This window comes from Carlito syrichta, unplaced genomic scaffold (assembly GCF_000164805.1).
Source record: "Carlito syrichta isolate Samal-C Ts95f unplaced genomic scaffold, Tarsius_syrichta-2.0.1 Scaffold304694, whole genome shotgun sequence".
NCBI lineage: Eukaryota > Metazoa > Chordata > Mammalia > Primates > Tarsiidae > Carlito > Carlito syrichta.
Genome location: NW_007248790.1, coordinates 136,691 through 158,259, shown reverse-complemented (window position 1 = coordinate 158,259; position 21,569 = coordinate 136,691). Strand labels below are relative to the sequence as shown.

At 39.4% G+C, this 21,569-nt stretch overlaps 1 protein-coding gene across 2 annotated transcripts in view; it reads left to right on the top strand.

Moving 5' to 3' along the window:
- The first annotated feature begins 12,572 nt into the window (after positions 1–12,572).
- Positions 12,573–21,569, top strand: part of APC (APC, WNT signaling pathway regulator) — a 131,127-nt gene continuing 122,130 nt past the window's right edge. For both annotated transcript variants that reach the window (XM_021713715.1, XM_021713716.1), the window contains exon 1: positions 12,573–12,933. In XM_021713715.1, coding sequence (XP_021569390.1) covers positions 12,784–12,933 — 150 coding nt within the window. In that variant the 5' untranslated portion in view covers positions 12,573–12,783. The remainder of the gene's footprint in view (positions 12,934–21,569) is intronic.

Sequence of the window (21,569 nt, the reverse complement as noted above, 5' to 3'; positions counted from 1 at the left end):
GGTTAGGTATACAAACATTGATCATGCAGGTACCCCTGTTAATGAGGTATACCCCTCCCTCAACTGCCAATCCCGCCCCTTAATGTGAATTTTATATAGCCAATTTATAATCACATTTCATTGATTTTTGCTGAACTTTTGTATGTGTAGCCAACCTCTCATTGTAAATAACAAAGAATTGTAGTTTTGACAAGAATCTTGGCTAATATTTTCTTTGACATCACTGAATAGGAAAGTAAAATAACAAAGATATGGGTATTGGAATGCCACTCATTTGTCAATGATATGAGTGACTTGGATGAATTTAATAATTGTTTTTGAATACTGGGATAATATTTCCTTAATCTTTGTGCAAGTCACAATGTGACAAGGACACATTTTTAAGTTTAACCTATAGCATTAACATTTTATCCATAACTAGACAATCAACAAAACAATAGACAAGCCCAGATTTGGAGCATTTGTTAATTTCATGGTGTAAATGCTCTCATCTTGACTAATTTTAAACTACCAACATGACATCACTAAAAGCAGACTGGCGAAAGATGTGCCCCAGCACATTATATGGTATTCCCACCATGTAGATACAGTAGATGGAATAATATCAGAACCATAAGAAATAGCAAAATGTAATAAAATGATTTACAAGTAATGAGTTTTGAGTATGTATAACCTTTGTTTTCAATATAATTTATTGAATCATAATTTTATATTATTTAATTTTTAATAATGGCTGTGTTTAATAGCCAACTCATAAAAATCCTTGAAATTTAACAATCAACTCTCTCATTTCTTTAAATTGCCTCTAGCTCATTAAATATCCTACTGTAATTCTATAAACTCTTTCCCCCTCCCAAATTCTGGAGCGGCAGTAGCAACATAAAGTGGTACAAACATATGTTATTTCCCCTGAACCCACTACTGTCAGCATGCTGTTGGGACTGCTTTGATCTTATGGGATGTTTCCCTGAGCTCTTCAGACTGGTTGTTAGGGCTGAATTATCAATGCAGTCAGCCAAGCCATAAACTGTATGAAGAAATGGATGTGGACTTTAGTGAAATTAATGTTTTGGTTTTCTTCATTAAATTTCATTAATTAAAAGATTCTGGTTTTTTTTTTTTTAAAGATGTATTGCCGAGGGCAAAATTGTTATTTGAAATTCCTTATATTTTAAAGTATAGAACGATATTTATTATAATCTTAATTATTATCTTGGAAGGATTTTTTTTCTTTCTTCTTGTGATTTTTCTGGGGTTTCCAAATTTTCTACAATAAATATGTAACATTTTGGTAATATAAAAAAGTGAGACAAATTTTTAGTAACCTGACATTCAAACTCCATTGGTGCAGTCCTTTTAAAGACTAGAAGAATACACAGCATTTTCAATAAAAGAATACTGAGGGAAACAGACATTACTATGCTTAGTTTCATTTAAAAGCCAGATGTCCAGGAATTGGATATGACTAATTATCAATTTCTACCCAGATGGAGTGTTTTCTTTTTTCTGCTATTAGACAGAAAAAGCACAGCATCTCTAGCTGCTTACTTTATTGCATTCAGTTACTTTAGCTGGAAAGCTTTAATAAATAGGTGGGGTTTAGAAGAAGGGTAGTTTATTGTATCATAAGTAAAACATTGATACAGGCACAAGAAAAAGAAGAAAAATTTATAATTAGTTTCATGTTGAAAGATTGTCAAGTCTGCTCTATGACCAATTCCATGAGTATTGGAAATGGAATTTACACCTTTTCATGTCTACCTTCCAAATTATGCCAAGACTTAGCAGTTTATAACAAGAAGTATTTATTATTTCACAGTTGTTATGGGTCAGGAACTTGACCATGGTTTAGCTGGGTGCCTCTACCTCAAGGTCTCTCACAAAGCTGGCAGTCAAGCCTGTGGTATCATCTGAAGGCTTGACTGGGAGAGAATTCACTTACAACCTTCTTCACATGATTGTTGTCAGAGTTCAGTTCCTTGTGAACTGTTGAACTAAGAACCTCAGTTCTTCACTAACCTTTGGGCAAAGGCCTCCCTCAGTTCCATGCCATGTGGGCCTCTCCATAAGGCAATAGGCAACACAGCAGCTTTTCTCAGATTTATTCCCTTTTATGACACTTATTGACCAGGAAACAGATCCAGGTTTTATCATGAATGGGTGTTGGATATTTCAAGTGCTTTTTCTGTACCAAATGATGTATCAAATATATATGAGTTTTCTTTTTTAGCCTATTGGTGTGTATATTATAATGGAGATTATATTGATTGATTTTGTGTGTGTGTGTCAGTGTCTCACTCTGCCACCCAGGCTGGAATTCAGTGGTACAATCACAGCTCAATGTAGCCTCGACCTGCTGTGCTCAGGTGATCCTTCTGCCTGAGCCTCCTGAGTAGCTGGGGCTATAGGCACAGGCCACCACACCTAACTAATTGTTTGATTTTTTTGTAGAGACAAGGTCTCACTATGTTGTCCGGGCTGGTCTTGAACTCCTAGGCTCAAGCAATCCTCCCACCTTGGTCTCCTGATGTGCTGAGATTACAGGCATAAACCACTACACCCAGCTACATTGACTGATTTTTTACTGTTGAACTAGCTATGCATATCTGGGATAAATCCTACTTGGTCATGAGTATTTTAAAAAATACACTGTTGGATTTGATTTGCTAGTTCAGTCAAGATCCTCCGTATTCACAGGTTCTGCATCTACAAATTCAACCAATTGCAGACCAAATATATTTAGGGAAAAAAATACAAATCAAGCACCAATTACATACAACTATTTATATAGCATAAAAACAGTCATGAGTCGCATAATGTCATTTTAGTCAACAACAGACCTCACATATAATGGTGCTCCCATAAGATTATAATTCCATATTCTTACTGTGCCTTTCCTATGCTTAAATACACAAATACCATTGTGTTATAATTGCCTACAGTATTCAGTACAGCAGTATACTGTACAGGTCTGTAGCCAAGGGGATATAGGCAATACCACACAGCAATATCATGCACCACACGTACTGGGCTGTATCATCTAGTTTGTGTAAGTACACACTATGATGTTCGCACATGACAACGTGATTTAACAATAGATTTTGCAGATCATAACTCTTTAATTAAGTGGCACATGACTATATAGTTAATTTGGAGATGATTTAAAGTCTATGGGAGGAGGTACCTAGGTTGTATGTGCCATTTTATGTAAGAGACTTGAGCATCTATGGATTTTGGTATTTGCAAGGTCTTGAAACCAATCCCCCATGGATACCAAGGAAGGACAGTATTTTGTTGAGGGTTTCTGTATCTAAGTTTATGAGAGATACTGGTCTGTAGTTTTCTTTTATTCTACTGTCTCTGTCCAGTTTTGGTATCAGAGTAATACTGATCTCATAAAGTGAGTAGAGAAGTATTCCCTCCTCTATTCTCTGGAAGAGATTATATAAAATTGATGCCAATTCTTCTCAAAATGTTTGGTGGAGTTCTCCAGTGAAGCCATCTAGGTTTGGATATTTTTTTTCAGCGAATTTTAATGACAAGTTCAAATTTTTAATGGCTATAAGAGTAGTCTATTTCATCTTGTTTGAGCTTCAGTAGTTTATAGTTTTTAAGAATTAGTCCATTTCTTTTAAAGTTGTTGAATTTATAAGTGTAAATATGTTCATAATATTCCCTTATTATTCTTTAAATGACTGAAAGAATTGTTATGATATCTTGTTTCATGACTGATATTGGTATGTATCTTCTCTCTTTTTATTTTATCAAGCTGCTCAAGCTTTATCAATCAGTTTTATGTTTTATTGATTTTTCCCTATTGTTTTCCTTTTCAATTTCATTGATTTCTGCTTTTGTCTTTATTATTTCTGCTTGTTTTGAGTTTACTTTGCTCTTGTTTTTTATTGAGATAGGAAATTAGATGATTAATTTGAGACCTTTTCTAATGTAATACTTTCCTCTTTTCTAACGTGATAACCCAGCGTTATAAATTGCCCTCTCAGCACTGTTTTAGCTGTATCCCACAAATTTTGCTATATTGCATTTGTTTTTATTCAGTTCTGCATATTCTATTTATTTATTTATTTATTTATTTATTTATTTGTTTATTTATTTATTTTATTTTTTTGAGTTGGAGTCTCACTCTGTCGCCCAGACTGGAGTGCAGTGGCTATTCCTGGCCACCGCAGCCTCGACCTGCTGGGATGCGGCGATCCTTCCGCCTCAGCCTTCCAAGTAGCCGGAATTACAGGCATGCGCTACCATGCCAGGCTGATTTTTTTATTTATTGTAGAGATGAGGTCTCGCTGCCCAGGTGGGTCTCGAACCCACGGGCTCAGGCAATCCACTCACCTCAGCCTCCCAAAGCGCGGGTGCATATTTTATTTTTTAAAATTTCCTTTGAGACTTCCTTTTGACCAAGATATTATTTAGAAGTGTACTCTTTAATTTTCAAGTGTGACATTTTTCTGTTGCTATTTTCTCATTAGTTACTAATTCAATTCCATTATGGTCAGAAAAATATTCTGCATAGTTTGTTTCTGGCCCAAGATGTGGTCTATCATGAGTGCTTGGGAAAAAAAAAATGCATTCTACAGTTTGGAGTGTTCTATTAATGTCAGTTAGGTCCTGATGGTCGATTGTGTTGTTCAACTATTCTGTGTCTTTGCTGATCTTCTGACTAATAGTGATTGCTAAGAGGGATATCTGATGTCCCCAGCTGTAATTGCAGAGATTCATGTTTTATGAGACATTGAATTTTGAGTCCCTGTTTAAAAAAAACAACAACAAATGTTTAAATACAAATTTAGGTGAGAAAGCAAATATTTCTTTAGAATGAGAAAATAAATCACAGGAAATGATAAATCTTAGAATGCTGATACAAAATGTACAAGCATCACAAAATCTAGAGAAATAATATAAGGGCATTATTTTACTGCCTGACATACTACTGTACTTTTGGTCTACATTTTTGTCTATATGCTCTTTAATTATGTCTTCATATGACAGTGATTTTGTTTTTTATCAAATTTTAACAGATTAAATAGAGATAATTCAGTCTTCCAACACGATTGATAAAAAAATTTTCAATATTGAATAGTTTAGATTTTTTTCATCTTGACAACTTGTTATTAGTAATGGTTTATTCTTTTTAAGATTGAAGTTTCATTTGGGGAAACATTTCTCAAGTTTCTTTTCTATATGAGTTATAAAATTTGGAATAGTTTTCAACAGGCTAGTTTCTGGCTTTACATATATTTCTAGTTTAGGTGCCATAGAACATGCTCATACAACACAAACTCTGGCCCTGCATCCTTGTGTTATAATGCTGAAAGCGTCAGACAATGGGCTGTAGGAATGAAGCTATTCCTCCACTAGGAAGATTAAGGATAAGACACTACAAACAGAAGTGACTGTGAATCACATAAACATTCTCCAACTTAATTTTCAAAAATTGTATCCCAAACTCAACTCCCCTTAGCTGAATCCCAAACATACTTTAACTACTCTAATACCACCTGACACAAAGAGAATTGTAATAAAGTGTAAGGCAGAGTAGAAAGAGATAATGCCCTCAGTCAATTATGGTTGAAATATATTACTTTTACAGATTTTATAAAAACCTATGAACATATTGCTAGGGAATCTTCCAGGACCTTGAAAAGGGTCCATGCAAGTGAGGGTCCTTGAAGTTTAACATTCATTAGTTTAATCACAAATTAAGCCCAGCTATAGACATTTTAGTGAAGTATACAGAGAGAAAGGAAGAAAATACTTGTACTCACCCCATCATCTTAAGGCAGACATCTATTGAATGTCTTTTTTAAACTTGTTATTATGAAAAATTCCAAGCATACATAAAAGTAAGAATCATAAGAATAATATGACGAATACTCGTGGAACACATTACTCAGCTTTTAAAATTATCACATTTTTCTGATCTTCTTTGTTTAGATGTTTTCAGTTCAATAAATTGTTAGGGATAGATAAAAATATGAATAAGACATGGCCCATGTCCTCATGTATGTATCTAGTGAAGAAGACAAGGCATGAGTCAAACAAACGATGAAATACTACCCAGAGGAGAACTATAGGCCACAAGAGATGACCTGTCAGAAAAATATTATTTAGAAGCCAGGAATGACCAGTGAGAAATGGACTATTGCTGGACTTGGTGGCTCAGCCTGTAATCCCACGCTTTGGGAGGCCGATGTGAGTGAATTGCTTGAGCCCGCGGGTTTCAGACCCACCTGGTCAACTTGGCAAGACCTCATCTCTACAATAAATCAAAAAAATTAGCCGGTCGTGGTAGCATGCGCCTGTAGTTCCAGCTACTTTGGAAGGCTAAGGAGGAAGGATCGCCGGAGCCCAGCAGGTCAAGGCTTCGGTGGCCGGGAGGGTAACACTACACTCCAGTCTGGGTGACAGAGTGAGACTCCAACTCAAAAAAAAAAGAAGTGAACTATTTAGGAAATAAGTGCACATTTTAACTTGTACAAGCTGAGGAAGAATTGAGATCTCTAATACATATTTAATACATATTTTCTGGGTTTTTACCCAGAGTTCCTCTTGGCTTTTAAAAAGTAGTCCAACTCTTTGTTGTTCATCTAGACCTCTAACCAGATATTTAGATTCATTCAGATTTAAGTAACATTAATTGAGTGCTTGCCAGGTGTGGTGGCTAATTTTATATGTCAACTTGTCTGGGCTAAGGAGTGCACAGACAGGTGGTAAGACATTATTTCTGAGTGTGTCTGTGAGGGTGTCTCTGGAAGAGATTGGTATTTTTTTTTTTTTTTTTTTTGAGTTGGAGTCTCACTCCATTGCCCAGACTGGAGTGCAGTGGCACGCTCATGGCCACCCCAGCGTCGACCTGCTGGGCTCCAGAGATCCTTCCATCTCAGCCTTCCGAGTAGCCGGAACTACAGGCACACGTTACCATGCCTGACTAATTTTTTTTTTTAGTGATTTATTAGAGATGAGGTCTCTCCAAGTTGCCCAGGCTGTTCTCGAACCTATGGGCTCAGGCAATTCCCTCACCTTGGCCTCCCAAAGTGCTGGGATTACAGGCTTGAGCCACCGTAACCTGCCAAGACTAGTATTCCATTTGGTAGACTGAGTAAAGAAGATTGCCCCCACCAGTGTGGGCAGGCATCTTCTCCTGCCTTTGGACATTGGTGTTCCTGATTTTTCAAGCTTTCAAATTCAGACCAGGACTTCCACTATCAGCTCCCCGATGCTCAGGCCTTTGGGCTGAATTACACCACTAGCTCTCCTGGTTCTACAGCTTACTGATGGCATGCTGTGGGACTTCTTGGCGTCTATAACCACATAAGCCAATTTTTATAATAAATCTCCTCTTAAATATATACTACTGGTTCTGTCTCTTTGAAGAACCCTGAATAATGCACCAGGTGCTGGTCATTTTCACATGCACTATTTCATTTGATCCTCACAACAAGCCAGAGATAGATATTTAACACCATGTCTGAAGATGAGAAGAAAAATTCAGAGAGGCAACTTGAATACGATTGCACAGATACAAGTGTTCTTAAATTCATTATCTACATCTGTATGTAGATACTTTTCTTAAAATTTCAAAGTACTTCCCCATTTCACAAGTGGCTCCCAGTTGCTATATGATAAAATTAATGAAAAACATCCTTTGTTCACTATTTCCCATTTTCTACAATCCAGTCCTGGGTTTCCTTAAACTTTAATTTCCATTTGTAAGACTGTATCTGAACTCTCTTTCGGTGTTTAGGAAATTGACCTCCTCATGAAGCAAAACCCACTTCTCAGTATGGTAACTGAAAGTCCATATCTTGTTTTCCTGGCCTATCAATTAGAGTTGTGCCATCAAATATGGGAGCCACTGGCTAGCGGTGGTTATAGAACATTTGACATGTAGCTAGTGCCACATGTTGAAATGATATTTTTGACTAAATAAAATATATTATTAAAATTAGTTTCACCTTTTTTTACTTTCTTATTTGAGACAGGGTCCCATTCTGTCACTCTGGTTAGAGTGCAGTGGTGTGATCATAGCTTGCTACAACCTTGAACTCCTGAGCTCAAGTGATCCTCTCATCTCAGCTTCCTGAGTAGCTAAGACTACAGGTGCCTTTTTTTTTTTTTTTTTTGTAGAGACTGGTATCTCGCTGTGTTGCTCAGGCTGGTCTCAAACGTCTGACTTAAGGGATCCTCCCATCTCATCCTATCAAAGTGCTAGGATTACAGGCTTTTTTTTAACCTTTCTTTTTTTTTTTGAGTTGTAGTCTCATTCTGTCGCCCAGACTGGAGTGCAGTGGCTGCTCCCGGCCACTGCAGCCTCGACCTGCTGGGCTCCGGCGATCCTTCTGCCTCAGTTTTCCGAGTAGCCGAAATTACAGGCGCGTGCTACCACGCCCGGCTAATTTTTTTATTTATTGTAGAGATGAGGTCTCGCCTGCCCAGGCAGGTCTTGAACCCACGGGCTCAGACAATCCACTCTCCTCAGCCTCCCAAAGGCGCGGGATTACAGGCTGAGCCACCAAGCCCGACTTTTTTTAACCTTTCTTAATGTGGTTACTAGAAAATTTAAAATTATGTATGTGGCCTGCCTTGTATTTCTAATGGATAGCATGAAGCTAGAGTGCTGATGTATGACTGGGCTGTGTCCATCATTTGCCGTCATCTGAGGCTTAAGGTTGAACGCTAATGAAGACGAAGTGACCCTCCATTCTGTTGAGAGTAGTGGAAGCCATGGAAACTGTATCTAATTTTCAGAGGCAGCAGTGGCATCATCCTGTGTCTGGGTCAAGTGGTAATGGCAGTCCTACTTTTGGTATCAGGATCCCCCAGTGGCTACAGTGATGACTTTTGGGGATCAGTTCTGGGCATAGTGTTGAGTGTTGTTCCTGAAGATCCTATAGGTATCCAATATCTTTCTAATAAATTTATTTTCTGTTAAAGCCCTTCATGAAGTCTTCCTCTTCACTCCAGTCCAAAAGATTCTTCTTTTTTTCAGCACCAATAGTGAATAAGATCCAAACCACATACTTGCACTTGGCCTATACTAGTTATCCTGTCATAGTAAAGTGCCTTGTCTCCTTGGCCAGACTATAAAAGTCCCTGTAGCAGAAACGCTGTCTTTCAAATAATCATTTCTTAGTATTTGTCAGACCTTCTTGGTCACAGCATCACAGATACTTGTTTGCTATCACTGCAGATCTTTGAAGTAGGCAAGACAGCTATAATTACCCCTGTTTGTACAGACAAGGAAACTATTGCTCAGTGACTTGCCTGAGGTTGTATAGTTGGTTCGTCGCCAAGTTAGGGCAGTAGCTCAGGCTGCCTCATTACCTGTCCCTGTCCCTTACCTTATTTCAGGTCCTGCCATATATGGAAAATGATGTATTGGCTTCCCAGGGCTGTTGTAACAAAGTATCTCAGATAGAGTTGTGTAAAACAACAGAAATGTATTGACTCACAGTTCTGAAGGCTATATGTCCAAAATAGGTGGACATAGGTGTGGGCAGAGCCATGATCTCTCTGAAACCTGTAGGAAAATCCTTGCATGCTTCTTCCTAGCTTCTGATGGTTTGCTGGCAATCTTTGGCATTCCTTGGCTTCTAACTGTGTAACTCCAGTCTCTGCCTTACTTCTCACATGACATTCTTTCTGTCTCTGTCTTCACGTGGTCATCTTCCTATAAGAACAACAGGCATGTCAGGTTACCTTACCTTATTGCAATATGACTTCACTCTAACTTAATTATATCTGCAATGACCCTATTTCCAAATAAGGTCACATTCTTTGGTACCGAAAGCTAGGACTTCAACATATCTTTTTGGGGGGGCAGCACAATTAAACTCAAAACAGATGGTAACCATAAGAGAACAGAATACCATAGAAACGGATTACATTGTCTTGTTTCTAGGATTTATTCCAAGGATTACACTATAGTAAAGTTGAAGGTGGGGGAGTCTTTTCAGGTATATAGTCCTACCTACTACTTGATTTGCATGTGAACCAATTAGATTTGGTTGATGAGCATATGTCATCATGAGTTTAGTGTATTTCTTCCCTCATATAAGGATTAAATGACACCCACAAATAAGATGCTAGCTCTATCCTTTCTAGTAGGTGCTCCCAGCAATCCTGAGGCAGCTATCCTGTTTAGAGGGGAAATAATGGTGTGTAAGTCTGATAAGTCAATGGAATGTTGCAGTGAGCCTCTAATTCTTTGCCAGGGGACTGTCTTTGGGAGTCTAAGGTACCAACTGGAACCTAGTTGGGAGAGCTAGTCATATGGTAAAGAAGGCTAAACCAAGGAATGCAACTAGCATTTAGGATATGAATCCATTTTGCTTGCATTCCTTTTAACAAAAATGTATGTTATTAATAAAAATATATTTAAAAGCTTTAAAAGGAAAATGATAAAATAAACTCTGCTCCAATTCAAAAGAAAATAACAGCAGTTTCCCTTGTTGAGATCCTATACAGAAGCATAGTGAAATGATGGTAGCTGAAATCTTGAGTGAAAGCCTGCTAATGACACAGAATCAAATCACTACATATGCCTGTCTCTGAATCCAATCTTTCCAGGAGGTAAGGGCATGGACTTTACAGTCAGCACTATTCCTTAATGTGAGGCCTTGGACAAGGGACTTGATCTCTCTGAATTCACTAATGTCTAAAAATGAGAATAGCCCTGGCATGGTGACTCACACCTGTAATCCCAGCACTTTAGGAGGCAGAGGTGGAGACTAGCCTGGGCAACTTGCGAGACCTCCTCTCTACAAAAATGTGTGTGTGTGTGTGTGTGTGTGTGTGTGTGTGTGTGTGTGTGTAGTGGTGGTGGAACGTACCTGTAGTTCCAGCTACTTAGAAGGCTGAGGTGGAAGAAAAGCCTGAGCACAGCAGATCAAGGTTGCAGTGGCCATGAGTGTACCACTGCACTCTAGCCTGGATGACAAAGTGAGACGTTGACTCAAAAAAAAAACAACAAAAAAAAAATACAAAACAGGATAATTACCTAGCAGGGCTTTGATGAGGATTAAGTACCTAGCATAGTTCACAACATATATAATAGCTGTTCCACAAACTTAAAGTCTTCCTTTTCCCAACACTACAAATATATATAAAATATAATTTCTGACCATTGCCCCACTATCACCACCCTCTTTTTCTCCCTGTCTTTCTCCATGCTTCCTTATTTATAATCTAGTTGAAGAGACATACAAATAGCAAGTGACTTGCATTTAATTTAAAAATTCAACAAGTGAAAACCAGTGTAGTACACCACTAACTACTTAGATGCTGACAAACTTCCACACTCATTAAGTCAACATTTATTGAGTGATCACCCATGCCAGGTATGGTGCTAGGAAGTGGGTGTTCATAGGTGAACAAAACATCTTCTCTCTCTTATGGAGTTTACTGTTTAGTGGGGAGACATGAAGAAAAAAATACATATATAGTTTTAAAATATGTTGATTTACTTAGGAAGGATGGTCTTTCTGAGGCAACATTTAAACAAACCTGAAAGATAACAAGAATTTAGACATGTAAAGAACAAGAGGAAGGATCTTCCACACAGTCAAGTGGGCACGTACAAGCAGTAAGGCCATCAGGAGCCAGTAGTGGAATAGGTGAAGAGGAGTAGTTGGGGACAGTGTCAACAAATTGAAACCTTACCATGAGCTCAAGGCCCTACCAGACTTGGCCCCTGCATCCCCCTAACCACATCTCCTCCCACTTTCCATGTCACCTCTTCTTTCTGTCCCTCTTACACATTAGACTCGAGTACTCCCACCTCCTGCTGTTCCGCCGTTCCCTCAGACTGAAAGTTTCTGCCCCAGATTTCTGGACCCCGGTGGTAAGTCAGGCCTCAAATCAGTCATCTCTAGAGAGAGAACGCTAATCACTACCTGTCACCCTCAATCATCTTTCCATGGTTTTCTCTGTTCCTATCCCTTATCACCATAAAACATTCCTTTGTTTACCTATTTTCTTCTTTTATTGCCTATTCTTCCACACTAGAATGTGTTCCATGAGTTTCTTATTGCTGTAAACCTAGAGCCTGAAACAGTATCTAGTGTACAAAAACTTAAATGATATCCTTTGTTGAATTAATATTGAATGAAATTATGCTGAAGAAGTGCAATGCAAGGTAAGAACTGATCAAACTGAGACAAACAAGGTGGACTTCCCGGAAGAGGTTATGTTTTGAATTAAAAATGGGGGAGGTAGGGGAAAGCAGAGGGCACGGCTGCAAAAAAACTCCGTTTTCCCACTAGATTATGAGCTTCTGTAGGACTGGAGCCGATTTTTATTCATCTATCACCAGCGCCTGACCCGGGGACTGGCACGCAGATGTCTGCAGAACAACTGCCTGTAGTGTGTGCAGAAGGATCTATTCATTGAGCTGCAGCACAGCTAAGAAGAGCGGAGACTCAGAGAACGGGCTTCCCAAGCAGCAAAGGCTCACGGGACAGCACCGCGAAGCCGGACCTAGCGGCCGGAGCGCAGCGGCCAACGCGGCTGCGCATTGCCGGGCTGTAGGCCCCACTCACGCATGCGCATTGTGTTCTTCCCGCCTCCCACAAGATGGCAGAGGCCGAGTAGCGAGGGGGCGGGGTGTGGCCGCCGGAAGCCCGGCCGCGGCTGGGGGGGACCTGCGGGCGAAGGCCCCGGAGCAGCGGGCCGAGCTTGGCGTGATGCTGTTCCCGGGAAGCGTTGTTGGGTATTGGTGAGGAAGGTGGAGCGCGGAGTCGCCTTCTCGGGCTCCCACCGCCCCCTATGTTCGCCTCCCTGGGCTCGGGTCCGGTCGCCGCTTTGCCCGCTTCTGTACCACCCTCAGCTCTCGGGTCCTGGAGCTCCGGCGGCTGCAGGGGCTGCGTCCGGCCGAAGGGGGAGAGCCCAGGCGACCGCGGGGCGAGCGTCTGGCAGGTGAGTGAGGCTGCAGGCGTCGGCGTCTCCTCCCCAGGCAAAGCCTCCTCGGCTCTTCCCCGCCGCTGCTCGGGACCCTACGCTGCTCGGCCCGACTCTGCGGCTCTCCTGGCTCCACGTCCCACCTCCTCCCCTCCCTGCACCCCTCTATCAGGCCTCCCGTTGGCCCCTGGTTTGCAGGTCCTCCGTTCTCACACAGTGGGTGAGGGTCGCGACGCCCACCGGCCCCCGCCTTTCCTGGCTGCCGGTGAAGCTTCACCCCTGCAAGCAGTGCCCCATTCACGTTGGGTGGGTGGGTCGTCCGCCCCTCCTATTTTAGTCGCTTCTCCATCTTCCTCGTTTCGACCCTTTTGCTTCCTCTAAAAGTTTTTTTAAACTCTCTTCCTGGGAAGATTACCGATAGCCCGGCATGTGAAGAAAAGGCTGTTATCCAGAGGCCAGTGAATTTTGTTCATTTTGATAAGGGAATCAAGTCCCCAGGAGACTGGGATGGTGTAGGAGAGCCTGACTCCTTGACCCACCGAACTCTTCTTGCAGAGTAGAGGACGGGTGCCTTTGATGGCAAGTGATTGTTCATGTGAATCGTTCATCTCTTTTGGCTGTAGGAAATCTTTGGTCTCGGAACTTTTGAGGCGTGAGTTTTCTAGATCTAGTGAAAAAATTGGGAAGTATTGTGTTCATTTTTTAAAAAGAAAGCCTTATGCTGTAAATGTAAGACATCACCTGATGGCACAGGAAAGGAAAGGTGATTTATTCTTTTATTCAGGTTAGCTTAAATTGCCCACAGAAGTTTTAGAATTCCGTATTGTACAAGCCCTTTGTTTTCTTTAGAAAGGTCTAAAATGGAGAAAGGCTTTTTAAGTTCAAAGCTAGTCAAATTTCTTGTATTCTCGATGGTTGCTATCGCTTAACAACCCTTAGAGTACTTGATGTTTTATATAAAATTTAGATTTGTATCTGTCTCAGTTCTCCCTGTTTTATTACTAGGGCAAGGGTAGTCAGGATTACTAGTATAAAAAACTGTCCTAAATAACTTGGTATAAGTGCAAATTACAGGGTAATGAAGTTGTCATGGCTAATTCTCCCATCTTTCTTTATAGTGGGATAATGTGTCAAGAGCTGCAAAATTTTAGAAGTGAAAATAAACATAGAAGTGATAGTTTGCCCTTTGAGATTGCAAATGGGTAGGTCTTTTTTATTTGCATTAAATTGAGCAGTATTGTTTTCTTGAAGCTATGCTAGGTGTTCTCCAAAGTTATTGAGCATAGATAGTCCTGTCCTATTAAAATTGTATGTCAAGCATCTTTAACATGTGGGTTATAATTGGCCTGGCAGATTTGCTTACTTTTCATTCTACCTCATATCACACAATCTGTTTTTCCCTTTGCTGTAGACTTTGGACCTCTTAATTTTTAAATTTTAGAGAGAATTATTCAGCTTAAAATAAGAAATATTTTTGTATTTGATTCTTTTGTGAGCTAGTTTATTTGTTTGTTGATAGCCTTCACTTTTCTAGAACCAAAGACTGCAAGTTTTCAAGCTGGTTGTCTCTCAGTTCTTTGCTTTCAGTTTGAAGGGACAGTAGTAAAATAGAAGCAGCTGAGCCCCAATCAGTGGCCCACTGCTTCTGGCAGTGATTTGCCCCTCTCTGTCAAAAGAAATTTCTGACCAAGAATTTTTTGTTTTTTTCTTTCTCTCTCACTTTTTTAGTTTATGAACCTTCTTTGTCTCTGTTCATCTAACTCGTTAACCTATTGTGGACTTCATTTGCCTCCCTGTGTAATCACGATCCCACAGTCATCAGTTTTTGCTAAGCTCTTATTGATAGCCTAGAATGCTTCACTTTCTGTAATCTTACCTTTCTAGTACCCTATCCTGAATAAGCTTCATCACTAGCTTTGTCAATTTGACCCTAGAAATCCCAAGGGATGCCACAGACAGTCATGGGTTAATTTTTATGCTAGTTAATGGGTTAATTTTTATGCTAGTTAGTGCTCTCTGTTGGGTCCTTAGTGTTGTGTACCTTTTTGTCTCATTGCCTGAAGGTTTTTATAGCTAATAACTTGATTTCTTCCTTTACTGAGAAAAGTCTCAACCATCTGAGGTATAGTCCCTCAACTCCCCTCTTTTAATCTCAGTATCACCTCTTTATTTACTTCTGTGTGAAAGGAAGAAACGACCTTCCTTCTTATCAAGAGCAACCCCCTCCAGGTGTGCCTGTGATCATCCTGTCCCATCTTTCTTTCTCAAAAAACTGTCCATTATCACTTCTGGTCCCCCCCCCCTTCAGTCTTTCCCTCTCTAGCCTACATACATGCTTATATCTTCTCCAAAGCTACCAGCTACAAGTACTGTATTCTGCTTAACCCGAGGTGATCATTCTGAATGAGTCTGCTGTGCCACTGTATTCTTACTACTTTCCTTAGGGACTCTTTCTTTTATCCCAGAAGTCTGTTGTAGTAGGAAGAACATTGGCTTTTGAGCCAGATAGAATTTTCGATCTGGGGTTCTGATCTTAGTAGCTATGGGTATGTTATTATTCAGACTTCTTTCTGCATAGTAGGATGTTGATATAATTTGGATGTTTGTCCCCTCCAAATCTCATGTTGAAATTTGATCCCCATTATTAGAGGTGAGGCCTAGTGGGAGGTGGTTGGGTCATGGGGATGGATTTCTCATGAATAGCTTGTTGCTGTTCTCATGGTAATGAGTGAATTCTCACTCTATTGATTCACACAAAAGCCAGCTGGTTCAAGACCAGCTCAGGCCACTTGGCAAGACCTCGTCTCTACAAGAAATCAAAAATTAGCCAGGCGTGGTAGCACGAACCTATAGTTCGGCTACTTGGAAGGCTGAGGTGGAAGGATCAGCAGAGCCCAGCAGGTTGATCCTGGAGTGGCTGTAAGTATGCCACTGCACTCCAGCCTGGGCGGCGGAGTGAGACTCCAACTCAAAAAAAAAAAAAAAAAAAGAAAGAAAAGAAAAAGAGGCTGGCACCTCCCTCCTCTCACTCATGTGTCCTCTCTCGCCATGTAACAGGCCATTTCTCCTTGCCTTCTGCCATAAATAGAAGATACCAGCACCATGTAGAACTGTGAGCTAAATAAACCTCTTTTCTTTGTAAATTACTCAATCTCAGGTATTCCTTTAAAACGAAACTAATAAAGATGTTATACTTACCATGTAGAATGGAAACTGAAGAAGTTAACACATATTAACACAAAACGAACTAATAAAGATGTTGTACTTACCATGTAGAATGAGAACTGAAAAAGTTAACACATATTAATACTTTGTACTCAAGAGACATCTCATGGATCACCTACCAGCAACTCAACCGCACTTTTTTATGAAATAGTGAAAAACTAATCTTTCATATTAATTAGTATAGCTTTGGAACCAATTATTTTATTGCAATGATATTTGGCTTATAATAGAATTTTGGACATTGAGGAACTTTATGACCAAAAAAATCAAAATTTTATATCTTATTTTTCTAACATGTGGTAACATATGAAACAGTCACCGACATAGGAAGTTGTTTGACATCTTCCACCTGGGTTTTTCTATTCAAGCACACAATGCAGTCTCATTTTCTTCCTCCCACATTAATAATATGTAATTTATTGCCTAGCCCTTTGTTTGAAGATGATATAGAAGGATACACTCGTGATTCCTGAAAACCACTTCTCAACTGATTAATCATATCTCAGAATATATTCCATCTCTTTGCTTTCTCGTGCAATTTGAATGAAAAACATTAAGGAAACACACATTTTTGAAAAATTTCCACTTGCATAAATTTGTCTGAATAATAACCATCACCAGCAGTCTATGTCCCCTGAGAGGGGACATCTGAGTGGTTTGATAGACTTATGATATCCCCTCTAAGGGGACATCTAAGTGCAAAGGTTTAAACGTCTATCCAAGTGTTTGGTACATTGTGGAGTTTGTAATAAATACTTCTGTCCTTTGCACTCTTTCTTTACCTTTGTGCCACTAAAATTGCTGTTTTCAAAGTCTCCTTTGACCTCCTAATCACCAAATTCATTGACCCTTCCTCTGTTATTCTTGATTTTCCTAGACCATTGACTATATTATGTAATAATAAAATGATCTAATATCTTGTTTTTTCTGCATTGTACTTCCTGATTCCCTATGTCTCTGAAAGTTTCTTTACATTTCCTATACTGTATTGACTTTGTTCTTCCCCCTAAACACAGCTATTCCCTATAGTAGTTAGATTGCAGTGGGATTTGAAACAAAAGGAAAATTTTGACTCATGTAATCGGCCAAAGTGCTTACATAGAATTGGCTTAAAGAATAGTTCAGAGGTCATGTCATCAGGGCTGAGGTTCTATTTTTCCACTATTGTCTCAACATTGTCCTCCTGTTTGGGCTTTATGCTCATACTGGCTTCGCTCCCAATAAAAGGATTGCTATCAGCAATGCCCACATTGTAACCTTCTTAATTTACTTTTTATTTTTATTTTTTGAGTTGGAGTCTCACTCTGTCGCCCAGACTGGAGTGCAGTGGCCACTCCCGGCCACCGCAGCCTCGACCTGCTGGGCTCCGGCGATCCTTCCGCCTCAGCCTTCCAAGTAGCCAAAATTACAGGCATGCGCTACCACGCCTGGCTGATTTTTTGATTTATTGGAGATGAGGTCTTGCTGCCCAGGTGGGTCTCGAACCCGCGGGCTCAGGCAATCCACTCACCTCAGCCTCCCAAAGGCGCGGGATTACAGGCTGAGCCACCGAGCCCGGCTTAATTTACTTCTAAAGGGAGAGAGAAGGCCTCTTCTAGCCTTTTTCCAAGAGTCTCTGCTTTGATTAATCAAACATAGAAAATCATGCTGCCAAACCTGTAACAATATCTTTGTCCAGAGAGATGGAATTTTAAGTGGTCTAACCAGTGGAGTGAATCATATCCGGAAATAAGGACTACAACACAATGCAGGGAAATTGGAATGGGTCCTGGAGAGGTAACTAGTGTCTTCAAGGTTCTGGATCCTTTTCACTGTGTTCTCTTAGTGATTGCATCCTTTATAATATAAACTATCAGTTCTGTAACTTTATTTTCCACTTCTCCTGCTTGCTTTATATCTCTGTCTTATATGTACTACCATGAATTTAACACACACTAACCTGAATCAATTTGATCTCCATCCACGTGCCCCACCTAGTGTGTTTATATGTGCATGTGTGTATATGTATTACTCTTCTTGATCTCTCTTTTCTAAGCACCATTCTCTCAACCACCCAGTCTTGAAACCTTGCAGTCATCTTGGTTCTTCTCCCACTATCAATCACTTATCAGATCTTGAATACAGCTTGTATTAGTTAGACCTCAAGACATGTAATACCCGACTGACAGTGATTTAAATAGCATCTTACATAAAAAGGAGTCCAGAGTTGGAGGATTCTATGTTTAGTCAACTTAGCTACACAATGATGTCATCAAGCATCCAGGTGTTTTCCATCTTTATGCTTAGTTATCCTTAGGGGCTCTTTGGGGCTCAGACTTGTCCCATCTTGGTTACAAATGGCTGTTTCTGCTCCAGGCATCACATTATCACACAGCTGCCAAAGACAGGTGGAAGTTTGTCCTCTTACCTCTTGACTAGTTTACCCGAAGAGTTTATGTAAGCTATACACAAGATTTTGGCCAAGCATTAGACAGTCATAGATGACTGGTTAAAATGGATTATTTTGTAAAATTAGAAGATTTGAGAGGTATATCCCAGTTCTTTCAAGATTGATGTTAAGTACATTTAAGCATACCTAGTGGAATCACTGTGAGAAATGGGTTATAATAACAACTATTATGAAATAGCATTGTGGTTCCCCTTGGGGATGGGAGACATTTGGAAATACTATAGGGGAATATTTTTGGTTGTCACAGTGACAGTGAATTACTATTGATAATGAATAGAAGTCAGATATGCTAAGCATCCTGTGATATTTGGAATTGTCCCACACAGAATTGCTCCTTCAAAAATACCAGTAGTACCCGTGTATACCTACACACTGAAATTGGCAAATACTTCTCCTTTTTAAAGAATTCATTGAGATTTGTCTGTGTTCTTATGTTGCAAGTGACAGAAAACAATTCAAACTGGCTTAAGCAAAAAAGGGAATGATTAGATTTTGTATTTCAACTTCAGCTAACGCTTCATCCGGTGGCTTACATGAAATAAGAACTTGGATCAGTTTCTCTATTCTATTCTGTCATTCTCCTTGTTTTGGTGTCATTCTCAGGCTAGCTTATTTCATGATAGCAAATTACTGTAGTACTTTCTGACTTAATACCCTCATTTCTTTTCATATATATCATAAAATGAAAAATATCTTTTGTATTTGCTTTTGCAAGTATTTGTTTAGTATCACCACTGCTGAAACCTTCCCTAAACACCTATCCCTAAAAGTTTATCAGCTCCTCTATCACGCTACAACTTTAACAGTCTGTATGCCTCTAATATGTATCAACTCTATGAGTATTACTTTTCTGTTTCATGCATTATTCTACCTTGTCTTCATTGTCTTTATATTCTTAATGTATAAATGTCTGAGATTCTGACTTGGTAGTATAAGGAACCATCTAGGGGAAGAATTAATGAATGATATTGTGCCTAACTTAGAAAGGAAGGTTGTGGGAAGGGACAGAGAAATTTAAGAAGACCCCATTCCTTCATCAGTTATTACCAAATCCTGAATTATGTACATTATACTCCTACCACCAAAACATGTATATGATGATATTCCTGTGATTAATAGAGTATGAACACTTTTGAAAGCCTTATTGAATTCTAATTGTGTCTTTTGTCATTATTTTCTCAGTAAAATGAAAAGCAATTATTTGTTCAACAAATATTTTGAGGACCTGCTGTGTGTAGATAGTGTGGCAACAGTAGTGAATAAAACAAGCTTTCTTTGAATTTAAATTTTAGTGGGGAACATAGTACTCATTATACATGTACACACACACACACACACACACACACACACACACACACCACACACACAATCAGGTCATATATAGGCCTTGAAATATAATAAAATAGGCTCAGGGGATAAAGAGTAACAGGGATGCTACTTTAGATAGTTGGGGTAAGGGAAGAACTTTTTGAGAAGCCCTTTGAGCTAAAAGACCTGAATGAATGCAGTGATGGCGTAAGCTGTAAAACTATGTTCATGAGTGAGATGGTCTATACTGTCCTTGTCAGGATTTGAAATCAGCGTTATGTTAGCCATATAAAATGAACTGACCTTCATATTCTGTTCTGTAAGAGTTTATGTATGATTGGAATGATTTCTTCCATAAATGTTTGTTATAACATGGCAGAAAAAATATCTGGGCTGGAAGTTTTCTTTGTGGAAAGGTTTTTTTGTTGTTTTTTAAAAAATTGGTACATAATATTTGTATATATGTTTGGAGTACATGTGATATTTTGATGTGTAATGATCAAGTCAGGGTTTAGGATATCTTTCACCTTGAGCATATATCATTTCTTTGTGTTGGGAGGAAAGGTTTTTAATTACTAATTCAATTTCTCATTTTTAAGCCTATTAGAGTTTTCTGTCTTGTGATTTTTTTGGGGTAACTTTTCCCCCTAAGAATTTGTCTTCTTATCTAAACTTTTAAATTTTCTGGCATAAAGTTATTTATAATAAATTTTCTGTTCTTTTAATGGCTGCAGGAAGGGATTCTCTTTTCATGTCTCATATAGGTTATTTGTACCTTTTAATTTTTCTTTTATCAATCTCACCAGAGATTTAGTAGTCTTTCCAAAGAACCAATTTTGAATTTTGCTAATCCTTTGTATTGTATCTTTCTTTTCTTTTTCTTCTTCTTCCTTTTTTTTGAGTCAGAGTCTCACTGTTGCCCAGGCTGGAGTGTAGTGGTACACTCACGGCCACTCCAGCATCGACCTGCTGGGCTCTGGTGATCCTTCCACCTCAACCTTCCAAGTAGCCAGAACTATAGGCATGCCCTATCATGCCCGGCTAATTTTTTGCTGTATTGTAGAGACAAGATCTCACCAAGTTGCCCAGGCTGGTCACAAACCTATGGGCTCAGTCAGTCCTCTCGCCTCGGCCTTCCTATAAGTACTGGGATTATGGGCTTGAGCCTGGCCTCTTTATTTTCTATTGCATTAATTTCTTCTCTTTATTTCCTTACTTCTACTTTTTGGGAGTTTACTTTGTTGTTCTGCTGACTTCTTGTAGTTCATTACTTTTCAGCATTTTTCCCTTTTCAATATACTCATTTAAAGCTAAACATTTCCTTCTAAGCACCAGTTGGCTGTGTAACTAGTTTGGGTATGTAGTATTTTATAATTCATTTTTAAATGTTTTCCAATTTTTATTTTGGCCTCTACTTTTGACTTTTGTATTATTTGGACCTATTATATTTTGATTTGTAAACACATGGAGATTTTCAAGTTATTTTATTTTATTTTTTTGAGTTGGAGTCTTACTCTGTCGCCCAGACCGGAGTGTAGTGGCCGCTCCCTGCCACCGCAGCCTCGACCTGCTGGGCTCCTGCGATCCTTCCGCCTCAGCCTTCCGAGTAGCTGGAATTACAGGCACACGCTACCACGCCTGGCTGATTTTTTGATTTATTGTAGGGATCTTG